Source organism: Globicephala melas, chromosome X, assembly GCF_963455315.2.
Source record: "Globicephala melas chromosome X, mGloMel1.2, whole genome shotgun sequence".
NCBI classification, from domain to species: Eukaryota; Metazoa; Chordata; class Mammalia; order Artiodactyla; family Delphinidae; genus Globicephala; species Globicephala melas.
In genome coordinates, this window is record NC_083335.1 from 106400705 (window position 1) to 106420369 (window position 19665).

General features: G+C 40.5%; 2 protein-coding genes across 5 annotated transcripts in view; one reads left to right on the forward strand and one right to left on the reverse strand.

Annotated features, from left to right (window-relative positions):
• The window catches only part of ACOT9 (acyl-CoA thioesterase 9), a 46796-nt gene extending 27932 nt beyond the window's left edge, over window positions 1-18864 (forward strand). For 2 of the 3 annotated variants that reach the window (XM_070044743.1, XM_030843817.2), the window contains one exon: window positions 8-18864. In XM_070044743.1, the coding sequence (XP_069900844.1) occupies window positions 8-96 (89 nt within the window). In that variant the 3' untranslated portion in view covers window positions 97-18864. The other variant, XM_070044742.1, reaches the window with a different exon arrangement.
• PRDX4 (peroxiredoxin 4) overlaps window positions 12108-19665 on the reverse strand; it is an 18056-nt gene continuing 10498 nt past the window's right edge. The window contains exons 5-7 of one of the 2 annotated variants that reach the window (XM_030843820.3): window positions 16382-16512; window positions 15329-15363; window positions 12108-12222 (exon numbers count right to left, since the gene is read on the reverse strand). In XM_030843820.3, the coding sequence (XP_030699680.1) occupies window positions 12172-12222; window positions 15329-15363; window positions 16382-16512 (217 nt within the window). In that variant the 3' untranslated portion in view covers window positions 12108-12171. The other variant, XM_060293012.2, reaches the window with a different exon arrangement.

Below are 19665 nucleotides of genomic sequence, written 5' to 3' on the forward strand. Positions count from 1 at the left end.
GTTCCAGAGTCCATGTTGTATTTAGATGGGCAGAGGCATTTCAGCTCCATGAGTGCACCAGTGACCTTGAAAAAGGACCACCTCATCGAGCCCTAGGAAGACCGCGTTTGTTGAAGACCAGTGCCCCACAGTGACACGGTGCCTGATGAAGGCCTGAGCAAGTATATCGCTCTTAGTGTTTATTCTCATCCTCCATAGAGAAGGAGGATGTATTCAGCTTTTAGGTTGATCAGAAAAGTAGAATGAGAGAATGGCTGGGTGGGGCAGAGGGGGAAAGAATTATTGAATAATAAATACTTTCAAGACAATTTAAATTGTGAACCTACCACGTTTCCTCCTGTCTACTCAGGAAATGAGGGCTGAATGCCTTTTTATGTGACTGGACACATTCTTTTCTTACACATATTGCAACCATCAATCTACATGGTTTCCTGCCAGGGCATTTGGAGGGCATTCTTTAAACCTGACCTTTACTGCAATTCCCCTGTATTATTTAAATCCCATCAACCCTATGTGATTCCTTTGTATTTTTGCCTCCTTCTATTTCCCAGCTTTTGTTGTTAGCAGAGGGTAGATGAAAAGTTGTAGTAAAGGGATTCAACAAAAGACACAGCATTTGTAAGGATTTGTGGGAAGCTTTAGATCTGAAACATACCAAGGAAACACAGAAGACCCCAAATAGCCAAAGCAATCTTGAGAAAGAAAAATGGAGCTGGAGGAATCAGGCTCCCCGACTTCAAACTATACTACAAAGCTACAGTGATCAAGATGGTATGGTACTGGCACAAAAACAGAAATGTAGATCAATGGAACAGGATAGAAAGCCCAGAGATAAACCCACGCACATATGGTCACCTAATTTATGACAAAGGAGGCAAGAATATACAATGGAGAAAAGACAGCCTCTTCAATGAGTGGTGCTGGGAAAACTGGACAGCTACATGTAAAAGAATGAAATTAGAGCACTTCCTAACACCACCATACACAAAAACTCCAAATGGATTAAAGACCTAAATGTAAGAGCAGACACTATAAAACTCTTAGAGGAAAACATAGGAAAAACACTCTGATGTAAACAACAGCAAGTTCTTTTTTGACCCACCTCCTACAGTAATGAAAATAAAAACAAAAATAAACAAATGGGACCTAATGAAACTTAAAGCTTTTGCACAGCAAAGGAAACCATAAACAAGACGAGAAGACAACCCTCAGAATGGGAGAAAATATTTGCAAATGAAACAATGGACAAAGGATTAATCTCCAAAATACACAAACAGCTCATGGAGCTCAATATCAAAAAAACAACGCAATTAAAAAATGGGTGGAAGACCTAAATAGACATTTCAGCAAAGAAGACATACAGATGGCGAAGCGGCACATGAAAAGATGCTCCACATCGCTAATTATTAGAGAAATGCAAATCAAAACTACAATGAGGTATCACCTCACACTGGTCAGAATGCCCATTATCAAAAAATCTAGAAACAGTAAATGCTGGAGAGAGTGTGGTGAAAAAGGAACCCTCCTGCACTGTTGGTGGGAATGTAAATTGATACAGTCACTATGGAGAACAGTATGGAGTTTCCTTAAAAAACTAAAAATAGAACTACCATACGACCCAAGCAATCCCACTACTGGGCATATACCCTGAGAAAACCATAATTCAAAAAGAGTCATGTGCCAAAATGTTCATTGCAGCTCTATTTACAATAGCCAGGACATGGAAGCAACCTAAGTGTCCATCATCAGATGAATGGATAAAGAAGATGCGGCACATATATACAATGGAATATTACTCAGCCATAAAAAGAAACAAAATTGAGTTATTTGGGCTCCCCTGGTGGCGCAGTGGTTGGGAGTCCGCCTGCCAATGCAGGGGACGTGGGTTCGTGCCCCGGTCCGGGAGGATCCCACATGCCGCGGAGCGGCTGGGCCCGTGAGCCATGGCCGCTGAGCCTGCGCGTCCGGAGCCTGTGCTCCGCAACGGGAGAGGCCACAACAGTGAGAGGCCCGCATACCGCAAAAAAAAAAAAATTGAGTTATTTGTAGTGAGGTGGATGGACCTAGAGATTGTCATACAGAATGAAGTAAGTCAGACAGAGAAAAACAAATACTGTATGCTAACGCATATATATGGAATCTAAAAACAAAAATGGTACTGATGAACCTAGTGGCAAGACAGGAATAAAGATGCTTTATAGAGAATGGACTTGAGGACACTGGCGGGTGGGGGGAAGGGGAAGCTGGGGTGTAGTGAGAGTAGCATTGACACATATACACTAAATAGATAGCTAGTGGGAAGCAGCCGCATAGCACAGGGAGACCAGCTTGGTGCTTTGTGACCACCTAGAGGGGTGGGATAGGGAGGGTGAGAGGGAGGCTCAAGAGGGAGGGGATATGGGGATATATGTATGCATGTGGCTGATTCACTTTGCTGTACAACAGAGAGTAACAGCACTGTGAAGCAATTATACTCCAATAAAGATGTATCAAAAAAAAAAAGGAACCATGCCAAGAGGAGGTCTTCACAGATGGTGAATACAGGAGACACAGGACCAAGTGTTCATTCCTCCATTCACCTGACAGCTCTTCAGCACACTCTGCTAGGGGCTGGGCAGCATATATCTGATTAACAAACATGAACAGTAATAATAATTACAGATGCTTATGCTCACAGAGCACTTGCCACTTGCTAGATAGGCACTCTCTTAAGCACTTGACGTGTTTACTTCTTCCACCAACACTATGAGGTAGGTTCTGTAACCCGCTTGTAGGGTTTGGCCACTCAGGAATCTGAAGCATAGAGAGGTTGATAATTTGCTCAGACTCCCCCAGCTAGTAGATGGTGGTGCTGGGATTCACACTACCTGGTTCCGAAGTAACGGTAAAGCTGGGAATGTATTGATAGTAAGGGAGGTCGTACCCAATGTCACAGTGCCACCTAGGAACCCAAAGGGACATATTCCGACGAGTCTGCAGCCAAGACCCAGTTTCTCCTTTGATGGGATGGGAAGTTGATCAAGTTCAGAAGAGAGAGAAACCAGGCTGCACAGAGGGAAAGAATTCATCTCTGAAAAGGTCCTCCCAGGAAAGAAACAGTCTTGAGTGTGGGTTCTAAACACAAAGCGGTCACAAACTTGGCTCTGCGTCAGAATCGGCTGGAGTGCTTTAAAAAAAATTTGTATTAATTTAATGTTTATTGAAATCACAGTTAATATGAATGAGCACTTCTGGCATAAATAGTCATGGGAACAAACAACTACTCTGGAGGCGTGCAGTTGGACTCATGGCACCCAGCGTGTGCTGCACCGTAAGCTTGCTAGCATCAGTCTTCGCCCCCCTCGCTGTACTTACTACCATCCTAAGCTTCACCTGGCCCTTCAGTACAGCATTTTGCAGATCTGCCTGTAACCCGGTGAGGTCCCTGAGCTGCCTCGCAGGAAGGGATGGCCCTGGGGAGTTGTGTGAACGTGTTAAGCGGAGTTCAGTTAAGAGACCTACTGCATGGTGGTGTATAGATTGTACGTTATGCATTTAACCACTTAGTGCTGTACACGGAAGCTTTTGCAAGAACTTTTCTCGCTGTTGTAAGAAATGTTGCAGTAAATATCCTAAAGCTAAAACATTTAATCATTAAACTATTTCCTTTGGAAAATTATTGATAAGTGATCTGTAGGTCAAAATCGTATGCACACATTCAAGGCTTTGAATAGTTCACGTATCCCTCCAGAGCAGTTGTACACATGCACTTAACTCATTAGCAATTTCCCTGAACTTGGCTGAATTTTATCCTTTACTTTTTTTAAAAAATTTATTTTATTTATTTTTGTCTGTGTTGGGTGTTTGTTGCTGTGTGCAGGCTTTTTCTGGTTGCGGTGAGCGGGGGCTAATCTTCGTTGCACTGCGCGGGCTTCTCATCGCACTGGCTTCTCTTGTTGCAGAGCACAGCCGGGCTCTAGGCACGTGGGCTTCAGTAGTTTTGGCACGCGGGCTCGGTAGTTGTGGCTCGTGGGCTCTAGAGCGCAGGCTCAGTAGTTGTGGCGCACGGGCTTGGTTGCTCTGCGTCATGTGGGATCTTCCTGGACCAGGGCTTGGACCTGTGTCACCTGCATTGGCAGGCGGATTCTTAACCACTGCACCACCAAGGAAGCCCTTATCCTTTACTTTTTAAAACATCTTTGCCATTTTAGTAGGTGAAAAATGACATTCATTAATTGCCTTTCTTTGAATTCTATTGAGACTGAACTCTTAAAAAATTGCTTATTGTCTTTTTAGTTAAATTACTTGTTCAATTAATGTTGAATATCAGATTTTTAAATCAAAATATGTTTTCTACCTGTAAAAGTTTTTATAAGAGCTAGAGATTTTTTTATTTTTAATACAGGACTTTAAGAAGATGAGATGAAGGAAACTCCAAGGGATATACAGTAGGTTGTCGATGTTTAGTGTTTTGTTCCTCTTCTTTAAGGAGTAGTGGGCTTTTAACCAGTACCAGCACTGCTACTTGTCTAGCACAGAACCTCCTAATGTGGGTTGGACATAGTTTTGTATTGAATAGTCCATGCTGAGATACCCCATTTTACATCAGGCATTTATTACCAAGTTCTTAGTTTTTGCTTAGGTAGTTCTTCATTGGGCAGTCTTCGAGGATGGTGTCTTTATTTTTGGTTTCTTTAGAAGAGTTCACTTCACGCTAGTATGCTCTGCACTGTGTTCCGTGTGCCCGTGTGGTCCTGTGGCTCCATTTCTCGTGGTAGCCCGAGTATTCTGCATGTCTACGTGTTCCCTTTGCTACTGGCATTCTCTATACCGTCTGCTCTTTCTCCTCTCTGTGAATAGAGCCAGTAGCTTGAGTCCTGAAAAACTGAAGTTTGCCTTCCACCCCCGCCCCAGGGAGTTCAACATTTTATTTTTCAATATATTTGGGCAGAGAAAAAGGCCTTTCATCTTTCAAAAGACACATTTGATTCTGTGGGGTGGCTGGGCTCATCTGGGAGGTTCTTCTGCTCTGTGTGGCATTGGCTGGGGTCACTCAGGCAACTGTGCTCACCTGGGAGCTCGTCAGGGGCTAGACCATCTGGCACATCAGCTGGGGAGGCTGGAACGGATGGGGGCCAGCCAGGCCTCTCTTAAGAGGCTAGTTGGACTTCTTAAATGGTGGTGCGGGGGCTCCATGAGCAAACAGCCAGATTCCCAGCTCCTAACTACGTCATCCTCCTGCTTCTCAAAGCCATTTTTGTGCAGAGTGATCAATGGTGTCATGGAAGTTCACAAAGATGATCACTGGGGAGAGGCGACTGGTTGGATGATTGAAAGGCCGCTGGTAAGAAAAAACAGTTTCAAAAAGCAGTGGTATCTAGGGCTGGATGGCAAGGGGCTGAGTAATTCCAAGCATCCAACTCTCTTTCCTGGGTGAAGTCCTTGGACACTGGTGAGATGCTCCTTCATAAACATTTTATATGTTTATATTATAAACAACTTAATACAATATATGATTTTATAAAATGTCTTAAACATCTTATTGACAAGTAACATTAGGAGATACTGCATCGGATACCTCTCCTCTGGTATTTTATAATGAGTATTAACTTACAAAAAACTGAAAAGTAGGGCCATTAGAACACCTGTTTAAGTTTTTATGTCAGCTTTTGTGAAACTTATTTGATCATGGACTTTGTTGTTGTTAATACCTATGAATAAATGGAACACACTAGGAGTTTTAGTAACTTTTACAGAGCCGGGATTATACTCTGGATTCTATTGTCTAAGGGGTAAATCGTTATGCCCTCTTTTGCTATGAAGAATCAAGTATTAGTATTGTTTCTTAAAAACAAATTTAGGGCAGCATTTTAGATCTCACTGACTTTCCTGCTTTCCAGGGTTGGCAGTCTTGCTTTTCAACAGGAGCATAATTTCTTGCTGTCACTGCTGATGTTTTATAAAATGTTAACTTGTAACAATGCGTTTAACTTTACAACAAATTCTGAATAGTAATTTTTTAGCATTATGCTCCTTTATAGATTACAAGAGGGAGGTGAAAGGAAGTGCATCAGGAAGATGGTGGAGGTTAGTTCATAAGATATTTGCCTCCATTTTGATACAGAGAATATAAGTTTGTGTTATTCTGTTTCTGTATAAGAACCTCAAGCTCAAATTCAGTGCTTTATGCTTTAATATGAAAACATTTGGAAGTAATTACTGATTCTTTATTTGGTAATATAGAACCCCATGGCAACTTGTATGTTAGTGCAGTGTAGGAAAAAATCAGTCACAGTATATAATCATCATAAAATAAGAAATTTTATATATGGCTAACACATATTGGATTCTTAGCACTGTGCTAATGACATCAAAATGTATTTTCTAATTTAATCCTTAGAATCAGCCTTTGAGGTCAATACCATTATTACCCACTTTTTCAGATGAGGAAAGTGAGACTTAGAGAGGGAAAGTAACTTCCCACAGCCCACCTTGTAACTGTATATAGGTGGGGTTAGGTGGGGTAGGCCTAGACTAGGTCTAGAATCTTGGCCCTTTGCCACATTTCATATATATTTTCTCAACCAGTGTGATAAAGGGTTAACTTGTGAGATAAACACACGCACACACATACACAGACACATACATGAGAATACAATCTGGTCTCAACCATAAGAGACAAGGATGGCTGAAATATTTTGGGCATTTGTTTTCATTTGCTCTTAGAGAAAAACTTTTGCTGCAGTTGTGATTGACTCTCTAAATTGACTTGTGAATGTTTTCTGTCCCTCCCTGGGCAACAAATAATGAACTACTTTAAAATAGATAACAAGAAAGAGGAATTAAAAATAGGGATTCGGCAAGTTCAAAAACGGATTTAAGGGCTTCCCTGGTGGCGCAGTGGTTGAGAGTCCGCCTGCTGATGCAGGGGACACGGGTTCGTGCCCCGGCCCGGGAGGATCCCACATGCCACGGAGCGGCTGGGCCCGTGAGCCATGGCCGCTGAGCCTGCGCATCCAGAGCCTGTGCTCCACAACGGGAGAGGCCACAACAGTGAGAGGCCCGCGTACCGCAAAAAACCAAAAAAACCAAAAAAAACGGATTTAAGGACCCCTGACCAGTCACGTTGCTTCTAGTAAAACTGTTGTATCGTGGGATTATTTTGATCTAAGGGGATCAATCTGAGGTGGATTTGGGGTCATTTGGTCCAGCAGGTGGGTTTTGGGCAGGCAGTGTGACGTGGGAGGAGTGCTGCTGGCTCGAATTCTGGCTCTTAGGCACCTCTGAGGTCTCAACTATGTCTGCAGCCAGCTAGTTCAGGGCATAGGGTAGAGGATTCATCTCTTTGGGTTCTGTTTCCTTCTCCGTAAAAGGAGAGGCAGCTTTCTCATTCCAGAGTTTCCTGATTTAGACCTATTTCCCTTCACTTGATTTGCTGTTTGGTTAGAGAAATATTTTAATGACTATATTGCACATAATTTAAAAAATCAAGTTCCAGTTAAGATGTGTATGCTAAGAAAAAAAAGGATCTTCAGAATAGAACAGGACCTTCTCAAAACCATTCAGTAAGCCAGAGGCATTGATAAAAGTAATACCTCAGAGGAAGGATTGTAGTAACAAAAGAAAGGGTAGGATATTTTTGGGTTTTTTTGTCACAGAAATTGTGTACCTTTAATAGAGGGAATAGTATGGCTAAAACAAATGAACTGTACCATAATGGAAGGAAAATTACATGACAGGGTATTGATATGCCAGGCATTTACTGTATCCTGATTTTGTTTATACACACACACACATATAAATTTAAATTTATATTTTATATGTATGTATTTGTTAAAAAAAAAGTGACCCATTAGTAGGCCATGAAATTTAGTGGGTTGTGGCCAACATGACAAAAATAAAAGAATGCATCACCCATAGTAAGTATTGTGTAACTTGTTATGCACGTGCATGGTGCACGTGCACATTTAGGGTGTGCTAGGTCACAGTGTAAAATATACATCTAAATGGGTCACGGTCATTAATGGAAGGGGTTCTCTCAGTACACATTAAATAACATGCTTCTTTGAGTTGTACTTAGTTTTGATTGGTCTGAATTTAGAAGTTTTTTTTCCATTTTTTCCTCTAAATTAGATTGGTTTAAAAACAAAAATCGTTTGAGTTAGTTGATGCCCTTTTAGTTTATTCTGACAGGGTGCCTCAGGACAAGGGGATTTCGGTGTGCTGGGAGCCATCTCATGGGCTTTGGGTTACAGTGCAACATAACTCCCTTTGATAGAAAACTTGCAAATCCTTTTTCTGATGTCCTGGCTGAGCTGCACAAATGGCCAGAACTTGAAGTTAACAAACCCAGGCCTGCAGATTCAATTCTTACCTTCTATCCTTGGCCACACACTGGACCCCTGAATCTAGCCAATCAACTCTATAGTGTGTGCCATCTCCCAGTAGATGATCATGAGAGAGGAAGACCAGTCAACGCTTCGTCTCTTGAGGCTGGGTCACAAGCACTGCCTTTTCATTTATTTTTTTATTTTAAATTTATTTTAGTTTTGGCTGCATTGGGTCTTCACTGCTGTGTGCGGGCTTTCTCTAGTTGCGGAGAGCTGGGGGGCTACTTTTTGTTGCCGTGCACGGGCTTCTCACTGCAGTGGCTTCTCTTGTTGTGGAGCACGGGGTCGGTAGTTGAGGCACGTGGGCTCAGTAGTTGTGGCTCACGGGCTCTAGAGCACAGGCTCAGTAGTTGTGGCGCATAGGCTTAGTTGCTCCACAGCATGTGGGATCTTCCCGGACCAGGGCTCGAACCCATGTCCCCTGCATTGGCAGGCGGATTCTTAACCACTGTGCCACCAGGGAAGCCCCAAGCACTGCCTTTTTGTATAAGGACAGTACACTGGCAGGAGATACAGCCTTCAGTGGACGAATAGCAAATGGGCTTATTCCTCCCCTCCTGTGACACATTCCATCATCCCTATATTTCCTTGTTATTGCTCATGCTGGCCTTGGAGCCAACACAGGTGTCAGCATTTTTAGCATTTATTCACTGTATTGCTCTTTTTACATGCTGATTTTGGGAAACTGGGCTTCTTGAGGGAACGGATTGTGTCCTATCTTTTTATCTGTATTGCGTAGCAAAGTACATTGCATGTGTGCAGGCCGTTAATAACTTCCATATGAATGAATGTATGATTCAGGTGAATTTGGGCGTTTGACTTTTTTGTTAATTTAAAAAATTTAAGCTTAAGGCTCAGGAAGGTGGATCTTTAAAAATTTTTTTTTAGGATTTTACTTGTGTACAGCATTATGCCCAAATTGTGTTATTACGTTAATAATGGAATTGCTAAAAGTTGCTTTGCTGTCTAAGACTAAATATACAGTAGCTATGATATTTTATTTCCTTTTAAAAGCTAAGTAAAAAATTTAATGATTTTATAGACGTGTGTGTGTATGTATATGCATGTATACACAAACATTAATATTTATACACACCCGCACACACAGTGGCATGGAGACCTTTATGGACATATTTACCTGAAATACACATTTCTTCACATTCTTATGTTAAGAATTCTACTCAAAGATATTTCAGTGACATAACATCAGAATCCATGGGTAACAAAATACAAGGATGCATTCCATGGTATCATATGGGGGGGTTAGGGTATAAAAATATCATTAATAAAATAGTGGTTAATGTATTTAAGAACAAAATATAAAACCTGGAAGTCTACTGACATAGAAAGTTTAGGGTGTAGGATTAAATGTGCCCTTGGCTATAGAAGAAATGATGGGGGTGGGGAATGATTCCTTGCATGAGATTCTGGGGACTAAGAAATCCCCGAAAGAGCAGTCCACTCTGATCATTGTAAAGGTCAGAACACTGGCTAGGCTTAATTGGGAAATATTCAACAGAAGGTCAGAAATTTGAGGGAGAAGCAGGGAATCACAGATGCTATTCATATATACGTAAGTGCACCGAAAAGACATTGCCTAGTGTGTTTCATAGAGACTTCGGGCCACCTCTTGACCTATTATTTTGGATAAGCTTCTACTGTCACGTCATGGTCTGTCCTCCTCTTGCACAGGTAGCTACTAAACTATACTGGTCTCCTTTGCATAATCTGTTGGCAACTGTCCCTAGAGAAGGGTTTCTCAACCTCACTACTATTGACAACTTGGACCAGATAATTGTGTTGTATGTTCTGTGCATTGTAGGACGTCTAGCAGCATCCTTGACATGTACCCACTAGATGCCAGTAGCATTCCCATAGTTGACAACCAAAAACATCTCCAGACATTACTATGTCCCTTGGGAAAATTGTGCCCAGTTGAGAACCACTGCTGTAGATTACGGTAGGTCAGCATGTTTGGGAGTTGTCTCTTGTAGCTCATCCTGGTCAGGCCTGGGCCCATCCTCTCCAGCAGAGCAGGGGACTGTGCTTTTGGAACACTCTTTCTCGCCTTCTGTAAATGGCCACATGAGATCATCTTTAGGGTATACTTTTGGGCCTGTGGACTTTCAGAAGTCAGCTGTTTGAAGGGATAAAAGGCACTGAGGAGTGCATTTATAGGCTATTAACATTACCCAGTTAATATGAAAAGTGGTGAATCAGGATGTATTTTCACTTATTTGTAGGTACCTGGAAATTATACTATTAGGACCTGCTTGTAATCAAATACTAAGCTCTTTGAGGGCAGAAATTTGTCTTCGGTCACTGATATATGCCAGGTGTTTAGAGTAGGTGATCAATAGTTCCTGAAAGTTGAATGAAAACATTAATGACTGGCTTTTTTGAATGGATCCAAAAATAGCTGTCTTCCTTGTAAACATACCTAAAATGAACATGAGGCTAGAAAAGCTCCAAAGAATGGAAACTATTAATCAAGAAGATAAAGCTTATTCCATGAGTAAAAAAATTGGAAAGAGGAAACCTGAGAATAAGATTCCAATTGTATTGCAAGTATTGATTGACAGGATTATCACAAACCTGTCTGAACACCAAAGTAGTAGCAGTCTTCAACTTTACTAATAGTTGGCTTCTAAAATGTTGACTGTAAGGTAGCACTTAGAACATACTTTGCTATGGCAAAGGGTTATAAATGGCAGTTGAATTCCTGTGTCCACGTCTGAATGCCTGTCACTAATCCCCTGCCATTTATGACAGAACGCAGAGCGTCAGCCAGGAGGCCAGGGACATCCCCAACTCTAGGACGGCCTCCCCTGGGGCGAGGGGCTTTTTGCGAGTGTTGAGAGGGGATTAGCGTGGCAGACAGGACGAGGCAGATGCTCTCGGGTCCCAGTTCCCTTAAACTACATGGCATGTATATAACTATAGTAAAGCCATTGCCATGCTGGGGTGACGAAGTACCACTGGAGTTCAGCTGTATATGTGCTCATTTGTGAACAGCTGGCTACATATACTTAGGGATTCAACTTCTGTTAAACTAAATACCTTTTTTTTGGCTGCAACACGTGGCTTGCAGGATCTTAGTTCCCCGACCAGGGACTGAACCCGGGCCGTGGCAGTGAAAGCCCGGAATCCTAAACACCAGGCCACCAAGGAACTCCCATTGTTAATATAAACATGTAAGTTGTTACTTATAAATTTAGTACAAGCTGTAAATGTAAATTTAGAAAAAAGGAGTAACCAAGGGGCTTTATGTTGTATACAGAGAGTCTGGGGTTCACCGTCCCTACCAGACTCTATAGAAGGTGACTGTGCTCACAACCTATTCTTTCCTGCCACCCTCAAAGGTACAGAGAGGTGAGCCACAGTGGAGGGGTAACAGCCCCAAAACTAGAAATTAGCCTGTCTGGGTTCAAAGACTGAGTCTACCTTTGCTAGCTAGCTGTTTCCTTATCTGTAAAATAAAGAATTCAAAGAGTTCCTGTGAGAATTAAGTGAAATAATACACCTAACCTCCTAACACAATGCCTGGTAGATGGCATGTACTCCATGTTAGTTAGTTATTACTCTTGTTACGAGTTGGAGTCAGTCTGACATTTTTGTATTTTGGAAAGATAGAGAATAACTGCCTACCTTTTGGCATCAGTGTCTACCAAACACTAAATATCTTTGGACCCTGACATGGATTTTTATATTATTCAAGAAATTACTACTGCAACACAATGTGGTAACAAAACAGTGAACTTTACTGAGAAGTTTCAAACATCATGACCTGAGGAAGTATTTTTCAGTTCAGTTTATCAAAATACTTCAACTTTCCGGCTGGATCTGGGATTATCTGTTAAAGAAAAAAAGCAAATTATTCATTTTAAAAGCCAAAGTATATCAACAGTAGGCTGACATTAGTTGCGTATCTCTTGACTAAAGATAAAGATTATTTTGTGTACCAAATTATATCATATATATTTAGGAAAAACCGGATTTGTCCTGCTAATCTCAGCTCTCCCAGAAGGCAGATAGTTTGCTAGTAAATTAACATCTGTACTCAAGCACCTCAAATTTACTTACAGCTCTTCTCTTTGCCACCAGGCTTTCATGGCATCTTCAGGTATGGTGTAAAATCAAACATGTTAAGAGAGCATGGCTACAGATGTTAATGTATTTTTAAAATTATCTGCTGATGAAGTGATGATATGCTACAACCTGAAAAGGGGGCAGTGGGTTCAAATGGATTGCTTGGAGGTCCAGAACTGTAACCTTTTAATCTCAAACCGCAAAGTAAAAGAAGTACTCTAAAAACAACGCGAGTACCTATTTAGTGAATGGACAAATACTCTGAAAGAAAAAGTGTTCCCTCCTAGAGCGTTACAGCCTTAGAAACCACCTAGGTTTCTAATTTCTCACATTAACTGTTACTTGCTAGTTACAGGTAAAGTACATTTATCCCTATATAAAAAAAATAACCTTGTACTTTATTGTAATCAGCTTATGATAGTTCTATATGCATTTTCTTCAGCATAAAATAAATGTTACCTAATTTCAGGCATCACTCCAGGAGTATTTTGTCTTTGCCAATATATAATCTCTCTGCATTCCAATTCAATTCAAGAGTACTTATGGCATAACAACCGGGTGCCGACAGTATGCTGCACAGTGGGGGATCCAGTGGTAACCACCGAAGTCCCCGCCTTGGAGGCTCGTACAAGCACGTGGGGAAGATGTACGTGTACATAACTGCTTTTGATGCAACACACTTTTGTGAGGCTGAGATGGCATCAGGGAAGGCCTCAGAGTGGAAGTAGCATTTAAGTTAGTCTTGAAAGAAGAATTTGGGGAATTTAGGGAAGGGGAGAGAGGTACTCCAGGCTACAGAAAGAAAGACCTGAGCAAAGGCACAAAAGCGTGACAGAGTAGGGCTTAGTTTGGGGAAAGATGAGTCACGTGATTTGGTGGGAGCATAGCATGTGTGCATGTGTGTGTGCGTGTGTGAATCATGGGATGATGACCAGGGAGAGGCAGTGAAACGAGAGAATGCAGAAGCTTGAAGGCTGTGCCCGAGCATGAGGACTTTGTACTGCAGAGCCACTAAGAGGTTCCGGTCTGCAGAATGACATGTGTTGGAGAGGAGAGAAACTGAGGTCGGGGAGACAAATCAGGAGGCCTGTGCAATAGAGATGAAAAATTCATCTGTCTTCAAAGAAACGCCACCACCAAACCTTTTCTGATCCTACACCCCCCTCTCTAGCTGTTTTCTTTCCTTCTTTCCTTCTTGCCCTATCCTCAAACCACCTGCTGCCCTCCCTGTGGTCACGAGGGACTCCACATTGCTCAGTCAACTCATGGGACTCCAACCCTCAGTGCACTGGGACACTGGCGTCCTCTCCCATTCCCACAGCTCAGCGTTCTGCCCGCGCCAACCCTTTCTGCTCCCCCGCCACGCTGAGCCGCTACCGGCCTCAGGGCCTCTGCCCCTGATGCTCTTTCTGCACGGCTCCATGCACGACTGGCTCCCTTTCTTCACTCACGTTTCAGCTCAAATATCATCTGAAAAGTCTTTCCTGACCACTTTATCCCCATCCCAGGCACTGTCTCACCAACTCCCATCAACCTGTTTCTAAAAGCATTGGCCACAACTGAAATTAGAACGTAACTTTGAGGGCTGGGACATTGGCTATGGTGTTCACTAGTAAGTATCATCTGGCTATCATCCAAGTTCGAATAGTTGCCATATAGCAGGTGCTCAAGGAATGTCTGTTGAATGAATGCCCATAAAAACAGAGTAGAATGGTGGTTGCCAGGGGCTGGGGCTGGGGGAAATGGGGAGACGCTGGTCAAACGGTATAAACCTTCAGTTTTAGGATGAATAAGTTCTGGGGACCTGATGCACAGCACGGTTGACTATAGTTAATACTGTTGGTATTCCTGAAATTTGCTAGAAGAGTAGATCTTAAGCCTTCTCACCCCACACAAAAAAGGCTAACTGTGAGATGATGGATTTGTTAATTAATCTGATTGTTTTCAACTATAATCTCTTCAAATATTTTCTCAGACCCTTTCTTTTCCTCTTCTTCTTCTGGGACCCCTATAATTCAAATGTTGATGTGTTTAATGTTGTCCCAGAAGTCTCTGAGACTGTCCTCAGTTCTTTTCATTCTTTCTTCTTCTCTGCAGCAGTTATTTCCACGCTTTTATCTTCCAGGTCACTTATCTGTTCTCCTGCCTCATTTATTCTGTTATTGATCCCTTCTAGAGAATTTTTAATTTCATTTATTGTGTTGCTTCATCATTGTTTGTTTGCTCTTTAGTTCTTCTAGGTCCTTGTTAAACGTTTCTTGTATTTTCTCCATTCGATTTCCAAGATTTTGGATCATCTTTACTATCATTACTCTGAATTCTTTCTCAGGTAGACTGCCTATTTCCTCTTCATTTGTTTGGTCTGGTGGGTTTTTACCTTGCTCCTTCATCTGCTGTGTGTTTCTTTGTCTTCTCATTTTGCTTAACTTAATGTGTTTCGGGTCTCCTCTTCGCAGGCTGCAGGTTCGTAGTTCCCGTTGTTTTTGGTGTCTGCCCCCATTAAGCCAGATTTTCTTAAAAGCTTTTAATATACACTGAAGGTTTTGCTTGTGCCTGTCTTCTTTGCCCTGAATTGATTCTACCACGTCTCCACTGTCCCCCTCCCCTTTTTTAATGGTATCTTTCTCTGTATACTTGGCTTTAAAATTCACAGCGTCAGGCCCCATATTCTGCTTTCCCAGTTGCAGCTACTCTCCGTACAGTCCAAAGAATGTCTGTAGTCTTATGAGTTCTGCCTAGCAATGTTTACTTCATTTACAAAATCAAGGGAGTTCTTTTACAAGGAAAGATTATCCTAGGGTTGGCTTTTTTGTTTTTGTTTTTTTTTTTGCCCCAGCCATCCTCTTAACAGAAAAATCAATTTGACTTACTGTTTCACTACCAGGTTTCCATCCTGCAGGGCAGACTGAAAGAAACAAAAATTGTCAAAAGACAGTTTAAAAACAGAGTTCAGTTCTCTTTAGCAGCTCTTGTGTTTTCTTTTTCCAAATGAAACTGAAAATAGAGCCTATATTAATGAGAACATTGCTACAGGACAGTTGACTTCTGTTAGCTTACTGGCTTGCAGCCAGAAATTTTAGTCATGGAGCTTATCAGCAGGCAGTTAATCTATTTTCACTTTTGTCAATTATGTTTAGTTACATTTACAATAGAAGAAACCAAATTGAGTGTTCCTCTAATACAGTTGGAAAGTTTGGGAATCTGGTAAACTGAAAGGTCTTGGTACAGCAAAAATTCCTTGAATGTACATTCCCTTAAGCTTATCTGCTATGTCCTGCAGTATTTTGTACTGATGCCATGGTTCACTGTTTGTCAAAAAAGACTTTAACATTATTTGGAAGGTAGGATTTCCCCTTGATTTAGAGTGCACCCTGACTCAGGCACTGAGTTACACGTTTGAAAGGAATATATAACATGTGTTCTATTTTAAGAAGATCTGACCTCTTCCATTTGGCTACTACAAAAACTTGAAGTGAAAGGATGAAATGACAGGTTACCGGTGTGATACTGAATAACCTTAAGGATTTCTGAATTACTTTGAGGAAAAAAAGCTAAATCAAATAATGTAAACATGCAAATAAAACCTACGTTACTAGATACTGCCAGATTGGCTGGTGCATTTTAAGTTTATAGAAACATAATTTGGAAAATTACAGTAGCAGAAACTTCTCTGAGCTTAACCAAAAGGACTATGAAAATAATATTTTGTCCATCGTATTCAGTAAGTAGAAAATATTAGTGATATTTTGTTAAAAGCACTTTAAATTATAATTTGATCTGCTTAAAAGACCTAATAATCTGAAAACAATCAGAAGACTTTGGAACCATGAAAATTACTTGTAAGATAAGAAACCAAACTAATTATGCTAGTATCGCTCAAACTAAAAAATCAAGAGGCTATGATGGTTAGAAGGGAAGGGCACCTTCTCCATGTTTGTCGGTGTACTGGAATGCTTGAACCAAACGCAGTGTCTCATCCACAGATCTACCCACAGGAAGGTCATTCAGAGTAATCTGTCTTAGGATTCCTTTGTCATCAATAATGAAGAGACCTCTGTAAAACATAAGAATGGTAAAAGTGAGGACATTTGTTCTCAGTCAAGAAGAAAAATATTAGTTAACATGAATCCCTGTACCGCTCACACAGAAGGATGTTATACAGAACCAAAAACTCACTACTTACCTACTTGACTGGTATGCACATGCACACACCCCCATACCCACACTTATCTACTGTATATTTTGGGATTATCACTGTTAAACGGTAGCTTTAATAATTTGTTTTTGTCTATGAAATGTACTGTAGTATTATCAGTTGAATCTTGACGTGTACTAGGTTTGGGATTGTACTGTAAATGAAATGATTAAACTATCTAGCAAAGCCTTCCTTTGGGTGAAGGAGTGATCCATGTTTCTTATCACTGGCTGTTTAGAATGTCTTTGTATTTCCTTTTTCAGGGGTGGAAAAAGATAAAGTCACCAATATGAAGTTGCCTTTCCTTCTGAATCTTTCTATATGTGATTCACTACTAAGGCCTGGGGAATAATGAGATAGTTCGACCTTAAAGACCTGCTATTGAGATCGGGGTGGCACTTTAAGAGTTAAAGTATACTAGAGATAAAAATTGTCAAAGGATTTTACTATCTATTTATTTCAGTCAATATGGATTTCAACCCAATACTTACTTTGGATTAGAAAAGGATCTCGGGTACTAGGGCTAATTGCTTGTGTACAAGTATTAAAATAATGATGATATATATATATTTAGTAGAAATACATGGCATTACATATCTGTTACATGAAATCTTATTCCATAATCATGTTAAACATTACTGAAGTGTTCCTCCTCATTCTACAACACCTTTTTTGAATGAGCAACTCAACGTCTGAACTAACTAGGGCTCAATCTCCTTAGACCAGATCAACTTGGCCAAACTCAGGCAAAATTGTTAATTACTACTCATATGGGTATCCTTTCATGTACTACTTTTACAGTTGAAAATTCTCATCAAAGGTGATCAAGTCTGTTCTGAAGTAAGTGACCCTGATGGGAAATTTTGACCTTGCCTCTGTAAGGCACATCATACCAACACACACCACACAAAAACAAATCTGCCTTTTCTTTGGTAGCAAATTGTAGCTTCTGTTTTCTGTTCTGATTGTGTGAACTGCTTCTTTGGTAGACTATGAGACTAAGGCATTTGCCATACTTGGTGTAATATGTATATATGTCTCTTCCACAGAACAGAGACAGGTCATTCTTACAAAAAGTATGAAATTAAAATGGCAACAGACATCTCAATAACAGCCCCAGAAGCTAAAGGTATCAGGGCAATGCTTTCAAATGTCCACAGGAAAATGCCTTTCAATCTAGAATTCTACACCCAGCCACATTATTAATCAAGCATGAGAGCAGAATAAAAACATTTTCAGACACAGAAGGCCCTCAAGCATTTTACCTTCCAATGACCTTGTATTAGGAAGCTATGAGGATGTGCTTCACCATAACAAAGGATTACATAAAGAAGGCAGGCAGGCATGGGAGCCAGAAAATTGGGTATCTAATAGAGAAGAGGTGAAGGAACGTCCCAGGATGCTGGTGCATAAAGTGCTAGGACAACAGCTATGTAGCAGGCCTAGCGAGCCATCAGTCTGACTGGAAGCAGGAGGATGGAGGAAAAAAACTGACAGAGGAAAAATGCAGTACTTAGAGGGGTTACAATCCAGGTGTGGAATTTAGGAATAATTAGTGATGGATATATAGAAAACTAAGGGAATGAAAGAAATGAAGTAGTTTATTAGCTACAAGAAAATAAAAATATCTGCCACAGGGGAAGGTAATCTTCAGCACACTACACTTAAAAGTTTAGCAGTGAATAATATTTATATAAACACTGAATATTGACTTAATCCAAAATTGTGACACATTATACTGGGAAAATTAATTTGGGGATGATGTAAGAAAGATAAAGTCCTATTTACCATGAAAAATAATAGCAAAATTGATATATCCAGGAGATGTATTATATAAGATACTATTTAGAAATATGGAGTCAAATAATGCAAGCAGTAGCTAAAGGGCTGAAAGTAGCTTCCTCCATGAAGCAGGGCTAAGAGTAAGGAGAGGACTGTTTAAGAAAATGTGACTTTTAAAAACTATGTGCATATATTACTTTGATGAAAATAAAAAATTAAAAAAACAAACTTGGTTCAAATCACATAAAATAGCTAATATTAGATAATTTTACTTGGTTAATGTTCAAATAATTCTAAATTTTAAAAGTGCCTCAATCTTTTTAGTGGCATATTTACTCTTCGGGAGTTAACTTAGTAATAAACTCTAGGCAGAAACCATTACAGACTTGGCAAGTACCAAAAAAAAAAAAAAAGAGAGAAAGGAACTTGGTAGTGACACATGATACAATATGGATGAACCTTTTTTGAAAACACTGTGCTAAGTGAAAGAGGCTAGTCATGAAAGAGCAGATACTGTAGGATTCCATTTCTATGAAATGTCCAGAATAGGCAACTCGAAAGACATAAAGTAGATTAGTGGTTGTGTAGGGCTAGGGGAGGGGGACTGGGTGAAACGGGGAGTGACTCCTAATGGGGATGGGATTTCTTTTTGGAGCAATGAAAATGTTCTGAAATTGATTGTGGTGATGGTTGCACAACTCTGTGAATATGCTAAAAACCACTGAATTGTATGCTTTAAATGGGTGAGTTGTATGGTATGTGAATTATATCTCAATAAAGCTGTTATATGAAACCCACAGGATTATAAAATACTGACACCTTCACATAAAACATTAAAAAAACTTAGCACTGCAAAGCAAATCAACAATATATAAGAAAATTAAAACTGTTTCAAGCTGAAGTTGCCCTTTTTTTCAAAGAATTCTATCAGTATTTATTAACTCAAGTAACTCAATGAGGGTTGTTGGGTAAAATATTTCCTTAATTTTTCCTACTCCAAAGACACAGGTTTGTTAAATAAATACTATGATACTTGTATTTAGAAAAACCATTACTAGAGTCAGTTTGGAAAAGAGGAGAAAGAAATGGACAAACCATTTGGGGACCTGGGTTCATGTCTGGGCTCTGCAATTAACTGTAGTAACTTTGGCTAAGTCCATGGAACTCTGAATCTGCTTTTTATGTAAAATGACAGGGTTGGTCAAAGACCTCTAAATAATCTTCTGGCTC